General features: G+C 48.9%; 2 protein-coding genes across 2 annotated transcripts in view; one reads left to right on the forward strand and one right to left on the reverse strand.

Annotated features, from left to right (window-relative positions):
* ITGAE (integrin, alpha E (antigen CD103, human mucosal lymphocyte antigen 1; alpha polypeptide)) overlaps positions 1–16,756 on the forward strand; it is a 55,165-nt gene that overhangs the window by 33,615 nt on the left and 4,794 nt on the right. Inside the window, exons 20-30 of the mRNA XM_012726094.1 lie at positions 423–551; positions 3,166–3,239; positions 6,552–6,684; positions 8,422–8,520; positions 9,373–9,452; positions 10,268–10,345; positions 10,806–10,869; positions 10,955–11,062; positions 14,493–14,549; positions 14,811–14,906; positions 15,941–16,036. Coding sequence (XP_012581548.1) covers positions 423–551; positions 3,166–3,239; positions 6,552–6,684; positions 8,422–8,520; positions 9,373–9,452; positions 10,268–10,345; positions 10,806–10,869; positions 10,955–11,062; positions 14,493–14,549; positions 14,811–14,906; positions 15,941–16,036 — 1,014 coding nt within the window. The remainder of the gene's footprint in view (positions 1–422; positions 552–3,165; positions 3,240–6,551; positions 6,685–8,421; positions 8,521–9,372; positions 9,453–10,267; positions 10,346–10,805; positions 10,870–10,954; positions 11,063–14,492; positions 14,550–14,810; positions 14,907–15,940; positions 16,037–16,756) is intronic.
* Positions 11,340–14,215, reverse strand: GSG2 (germ cell associated 2 (haspin)). Its single transcript, XM_012726167.1, has one exon. The coding sequence runs from the start codon at positions 14,213–14,215 to the stop codon at positions 11,876–11,878; it is 2,340 nt and encodes a 779-aa protein (XP_012581621.1). The 3' UTR covers positions 11,340–11,875.

Consider the following 16,756-nt stretch of genomic DNA (forward strand, 5'->3'; position numbering starts at 1 on the left):
CTCTGGTGAATCCTCTCACCGCCCCAGCACCTCTGGCTTGTACCCCAGTTCTGTATGCATAAAATAAAAAATAAATCTTAAAAAAAATAATTAACCCATGTAAAAAAAAATTCCTCCAGATAAAGGTGCCAAGAGACATGATAATGTATGTTTGTTGATATTCAGGACCTGGCAGGGCCTAGAGCTCTGGACATGATACCTGGCTCCTTTAGTGATTGGTGTTGGTACCAGAAAGTGTTATGGGGCCTTAGGCTCCAGGAGATCAGAATATTCTTCCAGGGCTCCCTGAGCTTGGTTGGAAGAAATTTCCCTTTGGCTTAGTTTATTTGAAAGATAGTTAGGGCTTCTGACTCACCACTTGGTGGATTAGTTCTTATGACTCTGTCAACATTGTAAGTACTGTCCTTTTCCATTACTGTCAGCTCTGTGAGGAAGACTGCTTCTCCAGTATCAGCATCAAGGTCAGCTACCAACTGCACGCGCCCAGGGACCCAGGGGACAGTGCCCAGCCCATCCTGGACCACTACACGGAGCCCTCTGCCATCTTCCAGGTGACTCAGCCCACAGCCAGGATAAGACCCTCTGGGAGTCGCCCCCAACTACCTGCTCCCTAACTTCAAAGAATGTTAGAGTTGGGAGGGTCTTCAGAGCACTGAACAAATGGGGAAACTGAGTTCATTTGCTCATTTGCCTGGATTTCACTGGTCAGTCCATAGGTCTCCAAACCATCCCAATGCTAGTTCTTTTATGTTCACAAAAAGTGCCGGCTGCACATTTAATGAAGTTTAATATGCTGTGACGATGGTGTGGTGGGGTCCTGGGTAGGAACTGGACGGGAGCCAAGCTGCCCATGCAGCCGCCTGTGGGGCCTTTGGGCTGAATATCTTGCCCACCAAACCTGTTCTCTAGCAGGCCAGGGATGGCACAGGAACATTTTCATTAGTCAGAGGAAGCAGAGGGAGAAAACAAACAGTCAAGTTTCCCAATTCTATGACCTTTAAGGTGATTTTGTCCCCACCCAGGCCCTGGCCCCTAGGGGATTCTGTTAGTCTTCATTTAAACAAGGGCCAAAGAAGTGACAAACAACTTGAGCCTTAAAAAGTAATCACAATTTTAGTCGCTTGGAATGAACCGAGTCTCCAGAAATATAAAGCCAAAATTAGTTCCTGCTGGTATGAGAAAACTTTAGGCAACCTGAATATCTTTTCCAAGTAATCATAGGATACCCATGACTGTCCAATATTTTTACAGATTTTCTCTAGAGCAAAGAAAGTATGTAAATCTTTAGCGCCAGCTTTGGGCACTATCAGTATCAGTCACAGATAGCACAGAGAAAGGAGAGTGACGTGACCGGTGACCCTGTCCCTGCTCACCTGCCCAGGTAGAGGCATAATCAGGTTCCTTGAGCGTGACAAGAGAATTTACTCTAAATTTATAATAGTATATTTATTTTGTAAAGAATTACAATAATTTTGGTGTGACAGATTAGATGGTTCACAAATGGTTGGAAGAATTAATGTGATGACAGTTTGTGTATAAGCAGCTTATCACTAAGTGTATTTATTCTGTTTTTTTAAATAAGCACCACAACCTAAACAACTGAACTAACTAGCCACCCTTATATTCTGTTTTTCATTTTGGTATATTTGACCTCCTGAAAAGTTATAAAAATAGTCCAAAGAACTAGGCATTCTTTATCCAGATTCCCCAAATGCTAATGTTAACATTTGATCACATTCGCTTTATTATTCTCTTTCGTACCTACCTCATTTTAATATACATACACTATAACATATTATACACATTTATATTTTTGAAACATTTGGGTGTAAATTACAGAGCTATCACCCCTCAGTACTTTAGTATATATTTCCTAAAAACACAAAGACATTCTCTTGCATGGCCACATTGATAGAATGGGTGAGAAGTGATTTTCTTTTCCAAGAAACTGCCATTTATTGTTAAATGAAAATTACAAGTTAGGAGCAATGTTTTGGTGTTAGGTTAGGGATAGAAGTCTCTGGAGGATGAGTTCTAGCTCAGAGCTTAGGCGGGTTTAGCCCTCTTTCTCTGGGGTTGTGTGAAAGAAAACAGCTTACTTGGCTATATTAAAAACAAAACTAAAAATATCTTCCTAAACTTTGACCCAGTCAGAGTTCCAAGCTCTCATTTCTGCAAAATGCATCTTCCTTCTCCAGGAAGTAGACTTTCTTTCTAGTTTTGGGTTCGCATGCTTGATCCAGGTCATGGTAACAGCCTGTGCAAAAAGTTGCTGAGGAAATCATTGGCAATGGGGAGAGCAACACAGACTCCCCAGCGAAGGAGCTGGCTGTTTCCTTCATAATAAAATTCCTCCCTCTTCCCCTCATGACCCAATTCCTTTATAAAATTTGTTCAAATAGCTCTGAACCTGGGCTGAGTCTTTTGGGCCCTATGTGATTATCTGAATTAGTTGTTAGAAAAAAACAAATTAAAAAAATGGAGTCAGTGTGTTAGTAATTTCCTTCATAATAAAATTCTTCCCTCTTCCCCTCATGACCCAATTCCTTTATAAAGTTAGTTCAAATATCTTTGAACCTGGACTGAGTCTTTCGGGCCCTATGTGACTATCTGAATTAGTTGTTAGAAAAAAACAAATTAAAAAAAATGGAGTTAGTGTGTTAGTAGTAGGCAAGAGTGTAAGGGGACTAGTTAGTACCCCCAAAAGGCCCTAGCCACGGGGCCAGAGGGCCCCGCAGGACCTTGACATATTTGGTTGGGTATCCCTCATTGTGTCCTGCTGCTCTGGCCTCTTCTGGCTGGGCTCAGGAAGCTTCCCTTTCCAGGGCTTTCCTCTCAGCATGTTCCAGGTTGTGAATATTGCTTCTCAATTCACACGACACGAGAGCTTGGTTTTCCCACATTCCACGAAGGCCACCGCCTGTTTTCGCCTTGGTCAGAGGCCAAACCTGTGGTGTGCCTGTGTTGTAGGACCCACTGTCCTCACAGGGCCGATCAGGCCCTCGCTCTCCTGGCCAAGGGCACAGCCTTTGCCCCCCTTCCTCCAGCTCCCCGGAGTGTCCCTTCTCCGAGTCAGCAGGGGCAGGCGTGTTCTTGGGGGGCTCGTGCAGCGAGGTTGGTGGGGGTGTGCCATCTGGCTGACCCTGCCCCTCTGTCTGGTTACAGCTGCCCTACGAGAAGGACTGCAGGAATAAACTCTACTGCATCGCTGACTTACGGTTGACCTCCACCGTCTCTCCGTGAGTGGACCTGTTCATCAGCATTTCTGCCACTGGCCTCTTCCTGAGGACTTACCTGGGCACCCCCACACCCCCACCACAACTGACTGCCCACTTCCTCTAGTGACCCACAAAGGGTTTTGGTTTACCATCTCACTAGGGAGCAGACTCAGTAGTTGAGGGCCTGTTGGGATCACAGTGGTCATTATCCCCCATGATGTTATTTGCATCGCCCAGGGTCTCCTGTTCCTAGGACTGCCTCAGGGGGAAGTAATTGTTTCCTTGATGCACTTCCTAGTCCTCTTATTTAATGAATTCATTAACTATTTATGGAATATCCACTCTGTGCCAAGCAATCCAGTGAATCACACAGACAAAAATCCCTGCCCTGGTGCTTTTAAGGGGAGAAGATAATAAAGTCCTGTCAGGGAGGATGTACTTGACGAAAAATAAGGCAGGGAAGGTGGGAGGGAGTACAGTTTTAAACTGACTGTCCAGGGACAGGTTTTCTGAGGTGACATTCTGGTACGCGCAGGAGGAGGTGGAGCAGTGAGCCATGTGGGTTTCTGAAGGAAGCCTGACATGGGAGCCTGCTGGCAGGAGGGAGGACAGCCTGGATGCTGGTGTAGTTCAGTGACGTGGGGGAGAGGGGACACACGGGGAGAAGCGGCCGGATCAGGCGGCCCTCCACGGGGGCTTTCACTGTGATCTGGGGAGCCAGAGCAGTGACATGGTCTTGCACTTTGACAAGATCACGCTTATGTGTTGCAAATAGGCTGTAGGGACAAAGGCACAGCTGGGCAGCGGGAAGGAGTTGTCACCCACGTGAGCGGAGGTGGCATCTGGTCAGGGTGGCAGCAGTGAAGTTGGTTCTACTTGGAACTTGTTTTCTTTTTTAAAGATTTATTTATGCATACAGAAGTGGGGTACAGGGCAGAGGCGCAGGGGCGGTGAGAGGATTCACCAGAGGCAGAGTGGGGAGCAGAACAGGGCGACTGACGAAGCACACTGCTGAGGGGAGCAGCGGGCAGGTCAGGAGAGGTCTGCCACGCCATGTGGGTCACCTCCAGGGTGGGGATCGAATTCATGCTGAAGCGGCCGTGGCTCAGTTGGTTTTGGTGTGCTTTAATCCTTTGCACCGCCAGGGAGGGCCCTGGAACTTGTGTTCCACCAGATTTACTAACAGGTTGGATGTGGGAATGAGAAAGCGAGGGGTCTAGGAAGTTGTGCAGGCACAGGGCAGGTTCCCTATCAATTCGAGCAGACTGATAAAGGAGTCCTGGAGCCCTCAGTGGGTTTTCAGGCTTTAATGCTCTCAGGGAGCCAAGTCCACTGGCACATGGGCTGGTACACAAGGAGGCAGCCAAGGGCCAGGTGGGGGAGCATCCGAGCCTCCCCACCCCATGAATCTTTACTCTCTCTGGCATGTTAGTCTTACCTCTTCTGTCGTCTCTTGTCCTCTGTGCTGAGTGTCGCTGCCCTTACAGTCCTGGCCTCTAGGCTCCAGTTTGCACACTGACGCATGCCCACACCCCTGCTCCAGGCGTCCACGCTCCCAGGCCCCCTCTGCATTAGCACAGAGGCTAGTGACCAAAAAGGTCTGACTACTTCACTAAAGCCTTCAAAGTTGCAGCCCTAGCGTCTAGGGGCGGTGCTGTTCAATACTGCAGGCTGTAGTGGCAATTGCCTATTTGAATTTAAATGAACTGAAAGGAACATTTAAGTTCCTCATTTGCACTAGTGGACTTCAAGTGTTGAATATGCACCTGTGGCTAGTGACATGGGACAGCACAGCCCACTTCTGTTACTGTAAGAGTTTGTCAGACAACACTGAGTTCTAGAATGATGGAGGTGCCGCCAACTAAAGCTGGGAAGCTTCTGGAAGAGTTGGAAAGGAGAGACTGTATGAGTTTGGCTTGGAGATGGATGGCCTTACAATGCCCTCCTGGTAACCCGCGTTGTGTGTGCCACCTGGCGCTGCTGGCGAGTGGGCCAGCATTGGCACCTGGGGGAAGGACTGTTCTCCAAGCCCTGGTAAGCCCTCTCGTAGACATTTGCAGGACTTGTGTTTCAACTGTGGACAGCTTAGCCTGCCCATCTCAATCATTGAGGATCTGATTCAAGACCTTTAAGTGCTTTGGACTCCAGCCTAACAAGCAGACACAGCTGTTTCCAACAGGAAATTAATTACAGCCAAGAGCTGCCCTCCCAGCCAACTTCTTGTGAGGCGGCACAGCTGGCTCTCCACCACCCCCTAGTGTACACAGCAGTCTCGTTCCAAAGGTTCTACTGAGCTGAATTCTTAGCACGCTAGTAGTCTCAGTGGTTTTGGACCTTTTTGTTTAGATATAGATGTAAAAAAAAAAAAAAAAAACGCAAGGCAAACTGCAGACCCTTCTCTCTGGATGACCACGTGTGCCTGCGTAAGTGTTTGCATCCAGGGTCCTCTGCAATTGCTCCTCACACCCAGTTTAGAATATGTCAGTGGCCTGGATCTTTTGTGGGCTCTGAAGAGTATACCCAGCTGACCTGATTATGGCACAGGCACCTCTCACCACTCTCCAAACTGAACTCATCACCCTCTGGTTTGCCCGCGACTCTCTTTTTTGGTCTGCAGGCAGGTACGGCCTGGCCATCTCTGGCTTCTGTCCCATTTCGTCTTTGAACATTTCAGTTGTCCTTTTTGCCTGTCAATCTCAATTACGTGGAGTAGCTCTGTGCTGTGGGGCCCCACAGTACCCCACAATGAAGGGAGAAGGACCTGAGTGATTCTGTGGGCAGGAAAGCAGAGGGCAGGGAAAGGGCAGGGACACTGTGTCCTGAGCGCTGACCTCCAGTGTGAAGGAGGGTATGTGGCACAGAGCAGACTCCTGCAGGTGCGTGTGAAATGGATGAATTTGGGTGATGAAGCACCTTGCCTAGGGCCACAGTGAATTGGTGGTAGAATGAGGAACTAGATCTGATTTTCCCAACTCCCTTTTGAAACCACTAAACTTCAAATTAGTTAGCCTGTCTTGGCTCCTGTTTCCTTCTCCAGGAAATGGAGATTAAATATTCTATTCTGTAGCATTATTATGAGGGTTAATTGAGTAGGAGAAGCACTTAGAACAATTCCTGGCACATAGTAAGCACTAAAGAGACGGTCACCATTATCATCAGCTCCCATAGTGGCTGAGGAAAGGGTGGCAGTCGGGGTATTTACTTAGTTGAGGAAAGACAATCTAGGCTGGGTGAATGATTTATACAGTTGATCTAAGAATGTGCTACCATATTGCACTGTGGTTTTTTATGGATTAAATTAACTGTAACACGTCTATTTGCCAACCTGTGCAGGCAGAAGTTGGTGGTGGGAATCACAAAGGAGCTGGTCATGAACATCAGCCTAGTTAACTTTGGAGAAGACTCTTACATGACAAGCATGACTTTAAATTACTCCAGAAACTTACAGTTTAAAAGGATACAAAAGGTAACCATGATGGCAGTTTTGAAAGCACACCACCCTGGCTTTTTCTCCCCACCTGTCTGCTTCTCTGAGACTTCCTCCCAATGGGCCTTCCTCCTCCCGTTTAACCATCTACTCAGTGATCATGAGCTAGATGAATCCCCAGCCACACAACTCTACCTTGCTGATCGTCAACAGACCATTTCGCTGCAGAATTGCCCCCTCCCTGCCTGCAGTCTTTCTCAACCAAGATTCCAAGAGACAGGGCATCTCTAATAAATGAGGCTGGATTGGGAAAATAAAACTCAGCCCTGACATTTCTCAGCTGAGATCACAGACACAAAGCCAATTAGTTCCAAGTTAATATGAATCAGCATTTCTCTCAAGGCCCCCCACAGCTATAGGGTATGTTGACACAGATTTTGTTCTGTAAAATAACAGACCATCAGAGACTTCACTGCTTAAAGTTAAACCCATACTTATGAAACTCACTCACTCTTGCCAGAGTCTAAGTCACTTGAAGTGACATTGCCTCAATTCCCTGTGAAGCACAGAGCTTCAGATGAAAGAATCTGGACACAACTTCCACACCTGTCTTAACAGTTTCCAAGGGATGGGCTCCTGGGACCACATTTCAGAGCAGAACTGATGTTAACTGACTGGTTTACACACAGCCCTGCTTTGCTTTGAGCCGCTCAAACATTGTTTCATTTCACTGGACTCCCCACTTCCACAGAATGCTGTAACACTCCCTTTGTTTGGTCAGATAGACCACCCACCTTTGTCATACTGTTACAGGGTAGCCCAGAGTGGACTGGGCCACCTGCCTGTGGGGCCTCACCCCTGTGTTCAATATTCAGTTACACTGCAGGTATACACAAAGGGGTCAATAATGGGTTTATTTACAAAAGGGGAGAGGAATAGGAAACAACCCAGGGAAAGAGAGCAGGATACAAAGTAACTGGGATACCTTATGGCTAGGCTGACTGACCACACAGGTCTGGAGGGCCGTTTCCAGGGAGAGAGGGAGAGAGAGATGCAATCACTTGGTATTTATCCCCCAATGTCCCAGAATCCCTGCTAGCTCCGCCCTTGGGTCCTTGCAGTTCTCTCCCTGGTACTGCTGGGAGTTGTAGTTTCCAATCCCTGGAGTAGGGTGTAGGGTCCAGAAAGCTGGAGTAGGGGGTGGAGTCCACAAGACTGCAGAGTTCCTTAAGGACAGCCTTCCCCTTAACAAAACTACAGGTTTGTCCCTGGTGGTCTTAGGTGACCTAGGCTAGGACAAGCATCCATTATATAAAAAGCATATGACCCCCTAAGTGTCTCCCCTGGAACATGTGAAGACTGAAAACAGTCACTCAGATCAGTGTACTCAGTGGGGATGAGGAAGCACAGTTGTGAGGGCTGTACGTGGTGCTGGCTTCTGCCCATCGTGGGGGCTGCATTTGCACAGGCCCATCTGCAACAACAATTTCCCCATCACGAAGACTTTACAGACCTATCCCAGTTGGAATCCATCTTCCTCTAAAGCTCCTCACTCACTGCACTGCTTTCACAAAGCCACTTCCCAGGCCTGGATTTCAGTTCCTCAACTACCTACATGGTCCCTCTTACCCAGCTCATGAGGAAGACAGGGACAGTCTGACGAGTGTCCCAGCTCCTGGCATGGTATCTGGTGTGTGAAAAAAAATCTGTATGTTTAACTGGTGTGAGGAAACGATCCCGCTCCCCTTTTAGTAATAGTATCTTCTGTGTTCACAGCCTCCTTCTCATACCATTCAGTGTGATGACCCGAAGCCAGCTGCTTCCACCTTGGTCATGAACTGCAAGATTGCTCACCCCATATTCAAGAGGTCATCTGTGAGTCTGTTTTGTCTGGCTAACTTTCCTCACGACTGAGGCTGGTGCCTACATCCCAGTCAGTCTGAGTCACGTTTGACTTCCTTTCACTCTCCAGTCAATCCCTAACCCTGCTTAAAACTGCCAAGTTTGCTGAGAGGAGGGAGCACTGGGGTGGGGGACATGGGTTTCGACAAGCTGCTGGCTCACCCCAGCACAGCAGAGTGAGTTGGGGGTGGTATAGACGGCACACCCCATAGTCCTGAGGGCAGGTCATGGCCTATCATGGACCATCTCAGGGCAGCGGGAAACCTCTGCAGCGGTTTCCTCCATTGTGAAAAGGGGGACCGCCTCCGCCCTGATTATTCTGGTGAGGCTTATGTGGAATAAGGGATGTGGAAGCAGGCTGTGCTACGAAAACATGGACCTGAGTGGTATTTCCCAGGCCTCTTTGATAGTAAGAAGCAGTTAGGAAGCAGGGAGTAGCAGTAGGAAACAGAACTGCAAGTGGTAGAGAGAAGAATCAGTGACTTAGAAAAAAAAGTGTATCCCTACATCATGGTTCATTTTTGTACAGTATTTGACTTCTCCCCTCAGATGTAGTCCCCATGGTTCTGACGCCACCACAGCACCCAGGACCCATCACCACCACAGGCCCTCATGCTCTTCCCTCCCATTTTGACCCCTTCCACCCCCCCTCCCATGCCTCAGATCTCTGATCAGCTTGTAAGTGTTGTCTTTTTCCTGACCTGGAGGGGATAATCTAAGCAAAATACCTCAGAAGGAAAAAGAGAAATACTGGGCGGTATCACTTATAGGTGGACTGTGAGGAAACCGAACAGAGGGTGACATTTTTTTTTTTTTAAATGACAGGCAAACATTTCAGTGGTGTGGCAGCTAGAGGAGACCACCTTCCCAAGCAAGACAGCCAGCATCACTGTGGCAGTCACCAAGTAAGTAAAGTATGTCGCAGCAAGCTGAGGGAGTGGCCCTGGAAGAACTCTCCCTCCATGTATGTGAGGAAACCGTGTCCCTCACTGCCTGGAAGGTGGGAACTTCAGTGAGCCCACAGATAGACCCTGTCCCCCTGCCATGACTGAGTTTTCCCTGCCTGTTATCAAAGATCACCAAAGGGTCTTTCATCGACACACACAGTAAAACTATGACATAGTCTGGTATGGACAGAACAAGCCTGGGGCTGGGGTTCTAATTCTGGTCCTTTTAAACTTCAGAAAGTTCTGTCATCTGTAAAACCTTTATGTATGTTTGGGGAACAGAGGAGGTAAGTGGGGTGGGAAGGTTCTTAACAGAGAGTGAGTTCTCCTAGAGACATTTTTAAAACCTGCTATGCCTTGGGGGAGGGAAGAAGGCTGCTACTGGCAGTTAATGGGCAGTTGCTAAATGCCCTACAATGTATCACTGAGTTATCTGGTTCAAAATGTCAGTGTTGAGAAGCCCTTTTAAAATCAGTGTTTCTCCAAGTGTGATCTCCCAGTGAGTCTGTTGTATTCTAATTGTATAGCTCCATTATTTCTTATTAAGTTTGGTTTATAGCGTTTCAGGTATTTGACATTACAGTTCCATTATCTGTATATATTACAATATGGTCACCTAAGTTTAACTTTTGTTTATTAGCATAAAATTCATCCCATTTCACACATCCCTCTCCCGGTCTTATCTGACTGCCACTGACCCTGGGAAGCCAAGGTCCAGAAGCAGCCATGTGTACAAAGCAGCTGTGCTATGAATGGACACTCTTATTTCCTAGTTTCAATGAAAAAAAGTCTTCGGCTATGAACACTCACAGCCTTCCTGTCAAGCACGCTTTCATTGCACTTCTTCCCAAGTAAGTGTGTCAGAGCGGCCAACACCTGCAGGGCTGCTTTGCCTTCTCGCTTGTGGGTGGAACTATGGTCAGGGTGGAGCACAGCCTTTCTCTGAGAGCAGGCAGCTTAGAACCCAGGCGTCCACTATCTCCAGGTCATTAACAGTTGGTGTCATCAGTGGGACAGTGTGAACTGGTCTTGCCACGAAAGGATTCTGACATGATGCTGAGGGAAGAGGGGCTGTGGGACTGAGAAGTGAGGAAAAAGGAAGGTCATTCTGAGGAACCGGCACAGAACTGGCCGAGTGTACAGAATTCAGATAGCTCACCTGACCCCAGTTGCCCTGCCACCACCTGTTCTGAAAGTCTTAATTCCTCCTAAGTGGTACCTCCTGTTCTAGTGTATCCCATTGGTAGCATTCAGGTTTGCTTTAAACAAGAAAGGGGCTTTGAGGCCTAACACAAGTCCGCTCAATTGCAGACCATCGGTGACGTACATGAACACAAGCCTGCAGCTTTCTGAGACCAAAGAATTCCTCTTCAACGTAAGTGTGTAATGTGCATCCCTGCAAAACTACAGAAGGTAAAGCAGCACCAGCCTTGACTTCCGCCTCTGATTTTATTTTGCAGATACAAGGGGAAAATCGCTTTGGTGCCGAATTCCAGCTGTGCATCTGTATTCCAACCAAATTACGAGATTTCCAGATTCTAACAGTGAGGAAACTGACAACCACTCAGGTACCTCTGTTTCTTTACTCTATCATCATCATTTCTCTTTCCAGACTGGTTATGGATACTCAAAAGCAACAAATATAGTTTAGAAAAGGAGTAAACACAGGATTAGTTAACCAGGATTAGGAGTAAATGACCATGGCCGTGCTCAGAAGGAATATCTAGCACAGCATTTAAAACAACAGTTTGGTTTTCTTTCCCTTGGTGGAAAAAAAAGCAAAAATCCAAAGCATCTTTTATAGCTATGGAGACATTTATTTTTCCACTGAAAATTGATAAATTCTGCTGGCAAATGAGCTTGGTAAGCATATGGTGTTTCTCGAACTTCTCCCTATAAACTGCCTGCCACCCCCCTTTTCCCTCTTCCCCCAGTCTGTCTCTTTTGGCCTCAGCTTTGCTATGGCCTGTGTTCTGGCTGACATCTCATCGCACAAGTCAGCCTCACCGTACACAGCAACAGGCTCTGGTCACTATGGCAAATGAGGCCTTGAGCTCCCCTGAACTTTACTAACTTTTTGCACATCAAGTGCCAAGACTCAAAAATGAAAATATGGAAAGGAATTTGCAGAAGGGACTCTGCTAAGTTAGGAAAAGGGCTTAGAAGCTATACATACTTGTCCCCATGTAATTTATTTTTAAAGCACATTTGTTAACAAGTTAAAACATTTCAGTTTTTTTCTCGGAAGCAAAATTCTTCTTTGGATAGCTGATTAGAAACATATTCAGAATGGGAAATTCCACTCTGCTCTGGAGATTTGAAAATAGCTGCAGATCTTCAGAAGTCGTCCTCGTTCAGTCTGGGGTCAAGGCACCTTCAGTTTAATTAAACAGACTGTGCTGGCAGAGCAGATCTGTGGCAGAACTGAAGTTCAGCATTGTCCTGTGGAAATTCAGAATCTTCCTCCTCATTTGCTTCATGGCAGGGGTGTTACTCTTCGTCTTGAAGGTCATTTGCTTCAGAATCTTGTCTGTGAGGTAATGTAGCCACAGTACATTATTGTAAGGGTGATATTCACCCCAGCAGTTGTTGTTCTCTTTTCTCATTAGCCTGTAGATCTCAAACTGGTAGTCACCTTCACCTGTGAACAGGTCCTCATCCGTGGAAATGTCACAGAAGACTACGATTCCATCCCGCTCCAGGCGTGACAGGGTGTAGTCAATGATGTTGACTTGCAGCCCGCAAGTGGGGATCGTGCTTGTCTTTCCGTTGAGAGTGTACTGGAGTCCTCTGAGGCTGGTTTTCTTTAAGAGCACATTCCCCCAGTGTAAGTCTCGGTGCTCAAAGTGCAGTGAGGTCTCTGCCACGGCGAGAGAAGCCGTGATCTGGTGAAGAATGCTCTTTGCAGTAGCCAGGGAGGACAACTTTTTACTCATTTGCTCTAAGTCAGTCCCTCCAAACTCAAATTCCAGCACAATGAAAAGTTGGTCTTCCCTAAAAAAGTCAGGCCGGTTGTTTGCAGAACCTTTGGTTGAGTTATAGTTGTCCCAGGCTCTGAGGAGCAAGGGAGGGTAGGACCCTCGAACACAGTGCACTGAGTTCAGCCCAATAAAGCCTTCTGTGCGATTGGTCACCTCATCAGCCAGGAGGCTCAACTCTTTGGAGATGATGATCTCGGGCAGGATTTCTTCGAAAGTTTTCTGCTGCGTACCATTGACTAAATCTGGTCCTTCAATAGCAATGATTTTTAGGGCTACGGGGGTGTGATTGACATTTATTTGAAACACTTCTCCGAACACCCCTTCCCCAATCTTCTCACAGTTTTGTAGTTTTTCTCTGGGAAGGCAATAGCTAAAGGGGACAGGACCTTCCTGGTTGCATTCCCCATAAACCTTTTCAGCATCAAATTCCTTTTTATCTGCAACATGTAGCTCCTTTAAGGGGGTTAGCAAATGCATGGATGAGGAGTGCCAAGGGGACAGGGCACTGTTGGTTCTGTTCATGACAGGAGGGCTTGAACATTCTGCTAGGAGGGACCCAGAGAAAGAACTGGCAATGCTATTGTTGCCGCACACCTCGGATGCAGCAGTCACGACCTTCTTCTTGTGGAAACTGAAGGAAGCTCTGGTTTGGGTCCATGAGCAGGCATTCAACACACGAGTCAGGTCCTGGGTGTGGAACGACTCATTGCCCACCTTCTGGCCTTTTTCAGACCCGTGGCCATGGAGGGAGCTTTCCTCTGTCTCTTGATGCTTCCTTTTCCGTCTCAGCCCTGTTCTCTTAGGCCTGCTGATTTCCCCAGGTCCAGGACAGCCCTTGCAACCACTGGCCTCCTCACATTCTACCTGGATAGCCCTTCGAGAGTCAGTCTCTTGATAAGAGCCCTGGTGTGTGGTCCCATTCTTACAGGGGCATGATAGATCTGGGGTCTCCGGTCTCTTTCCCAACAGTTTCCTCTCCCAGCAAGAATCCCTCATATGCTTCCCGTCAGCCCCAAACTCAGAATCCTCAGGCTTTCCTGAGTCCGCAGAACCAAACAGAGCTGACCTGAGGCTGGCACGGGCTTGAGAAGCCAACCTGGCGAACCTGCCTCCCTCCGTAGCTTCGTCCGGGGAGCCGGGGAGAGGTGGCTGGTTCAGGGTGGCTGCGGGGAAGTGCAGGTCGCTCGGACCTTCCGAGGCTGCATCCAGAGAGGCGGAGGGGTCCGTACAGAAGCTGCCGTCTCCAGGCGCTGGGGACCCGGGGCCGGGAGAGGCCGGAGAACTGAACAGGGAGGCGCTGGTACCCAGCTCGCCGCCGTCCGTGGGCCGCCGGCACCCACTGAGGTCCGGGCTGAGGCGGCCCGGGTGGCTGCTGGGGAAGGGCGGGGGGCCGAGCGGGCCGCAGGGGGTGCTGCACTTCTGCGGCGGCCGAGCTCGCAGCCTCAGGCGCCGGGGCGTCGCCGTCGGGCTGGGCTGGTCCCGGGCGACTCGACTCCCAGCGCGCCGTCGCCGTCTACCCACCGGGCTGCCGGAGAAGTCGGGGTCGTCAGGATCATCGGAGGCGACAGAGGGCGAGGGGCCACCGTCGCTGCTGCTGCTGCTGCTGAAGAAACACTTCCGGCCCTGCGGCTTGAACCACTGCACGGCCGCCCGGCCCGGCCGCCGCAGCGGCTCTCCGCTGCCGGCAGCTCCGTACGTTCGGAAGAGCCGGCTCCCGGGTCGCGGGAGTGACGCCGCCATGGCCGGCACCCGCCCGGACTTTCAAACGCAAACATCGCGAGGCTTCCCGAGACGCAGGCGCGCGCCCGCCGGGTCCTAGTGCCCGCCGGCCCGCGCGCCCGCCGGGTCCTAGTGCCCGCCGGCCCGCGCGCCCGCCGGGTCCTAGTGCCCGCCGGCCCGCGCGCCCGCCGGGTCCTAGCGCCCCGCCGCGCGCCGCGAAGCTCCGCGGGAGCTTGGAGAGGGCGGACGGGCGCAGTGTGACTTTTTCATTGCCAGTGTGCAATGGCTCTCGTTGCAGAGTAGCACGAACTGCACCAAAAAGAAGACGCGCTACTGTGGGAACAAATCGGTTCAGGTGAGCTTGGCCGTCCCGAGGGAGGGAGGAGGCCTTGAAATGGTTCGTGAGTGTCCGGCTTCTACTTCTCTGAGTTTCCCCCAAAGCACTTGCTGGGCGGCCCAGGACCCCTCCTTCCCAACACCCCCCCCACCCCCCAACACACACACCCTTAGCCTCCTCTTTGGACCTCTTTTGCCAAGGCTGCGGCTTTCTGCTCCGATAAAATTTCCAGCTTTCCGCACGAAAAAGGAGTATGCTAATGAGACTTGACTTTTCCAGCATGTGGAAGATTGGCTTTCAGTGTACTGTCGCATCACCACGGCTAAGGAAAATGTAACCGTGACTGCAGAGCTCTCCTTGCGCCAAGCTAAGCAGGTAATGCAGCCGCTCACGTCTGTTTCTAGGACGTCTTCCCGAGAACCGTTAATAGCGTCTCAAAAATAACATCCAGAACAGGTCTCAGATCCCAGCCTGTTGCTTACCCAGTGGTTCACGGTGACTTAACGGGAAGACTTGCCCCAGCCGCTTGCTGGGCATGACTTGTAGCGCCTCCCTTCCCTACCTCCCCAGGTCTGTTTCTGCAGCTGGCACTGCTCCTGCTCGGCCCTTGTAGTGACATTCCACCTGTTCTTGTCTCTGCTCTTGCCAGGCTTCTTCCCAGCATTCTTCACATAATATCTGTACATATATATTATACATAATATACATATACAGAAAAATATATATTAAACAAACACCGTGCACTTCACTGCCTTTATTTTCTAGTTAGTATTTGAATGCACTTACTGAAATCCACACTCTTCAGTGGCCTGCCTAACTTCACAGCCAGACTTCCGCCCCTTCGTCTCCACCTGCTCTCTTCTCCCTGCTATATCCCTGCGAGCCGCTAGGGTGCGCTGCGTACACTGCTCCGGCTTTTCTGTGCCACAGCCTCAGTGTTCTGGCCACAGGATGGTTGTACTTGATCCTTCTGCATGGCAGTGCGCTGCCACCCCCCTCCCCCATCTACATGTGTGTGGCTTCTTCCTATCTGGAGCTCAGATGTTACCTTTTTAGAGAAGTCTTCACTGAGCACCCATCCTGAAGTTAAACTGCAAGTTTAACATGTTGCAGTTACCTGGATGAGAGTGATGGCATCTGAGCTGAAGGAGCAGCAGTGGGGATGGAGAACAAGGGATAGTTGCAAGGGAGGTTAAAAAAAATTGTAAAGGCCTGACTTGGGGCAGGTGAGTGGGCGTGTGACGTGAAGTTAAATGACTTGGGGAATTTTGTGGTTACTGAAGCCATTAACCTGGCTGAGGCATTTTGGAGAAGGGACACATTTATAGGGAAAGATGATGATTGCTGTACAGAACCATAATGCCCTTGTCTAAAATATGTTTTCCCCTCTCCCCCCTTCATTCTTATAGTTACTAACAGATATAACTGAACTGCAGATCCTTGGTGAAATAGCTTTTGACAAAGACCTGTTTGAGGGACACAACACAGAGAGCCACCAAACTATGGTAATCCCTGGCTGTTTCATGGGAAGTGGCCTGGAAGACTCATATCTTGCTTGTACAGACCCTCTGCAGCCTTCTCTTTTTGTTGTTGGGCTCATCACCTGATCTTGACTCTGCCACTAGCTGCCTCTGTGACCCTGCGTCAGTTAGCTTCTGCCTCAGTTTCTCCATCTGAAATAGAACAGTTCCATAAGAGGGCTAAGATGAGGATGCAAGAACAACTAGGCTGGAATCAGCAGCTGTATGGTCTTGGATCTGAAAATGTATTTTTTAGAACATTTCCTAAGGGAGAAATGATATTTTTTGTACACATTGGCTCTGGCTCTTTCCTGTAGGTAGTATCTGTTCTGAGTTCCAGAAGTTAACAGAGTATTCAGCAGTGCATCATTCTGTTGTAAGTCTTAGACTAAGAACTCTTGAGATTTGCTTTGCAGAAGTGTGACCCCAAGTCAAACTGTCGTCTGTGATCTGTGTGCTGCAGTTTCTTCTCTGTGCGACCCTGATTTGTGGTTCCTGTTGCTGTCACCTAGATGTGTGGCTGACTTCAGAGATGGTTGAGCCTGGACCATTACCACAGGGAATGTCAGGAGAGCGAGACTCTGGCTAAATATTAGGTTCTTGGAGGAGTAGAAAAGAGCAACTTTCTAGACATGTCAGAAATCACATTTCCTTTTTTTTTTAGATGAGAGCTACCTGGATGCTTTTTATTGGCTCACACACTTT

This window comes from Condylura cristata, unplaced genomic scaffold, assembly GCF_000260355.1.
Source record: "Condylura cristata isolate star-nosed mole 26May11 unplaced genomic scaffold, ConCri1.0 scaffold00017, whole genome shotgun sequence".
NCBI lineage: Eukaryota > Metazoa > Chordata > Mammalia > Eulipotyphla > Talpidae > Condylura > Condylura cristata.

What these genes read in the sequence shown, in the direction of transcription:
- GSG2 (XM_012726167.1), bottom strand. Translation starts at nt 14,215, where the DNA reads ATGGCGGCGTCACTCCCGCGACCCGGGAGCCGGCTCTTCCGAACGTAC.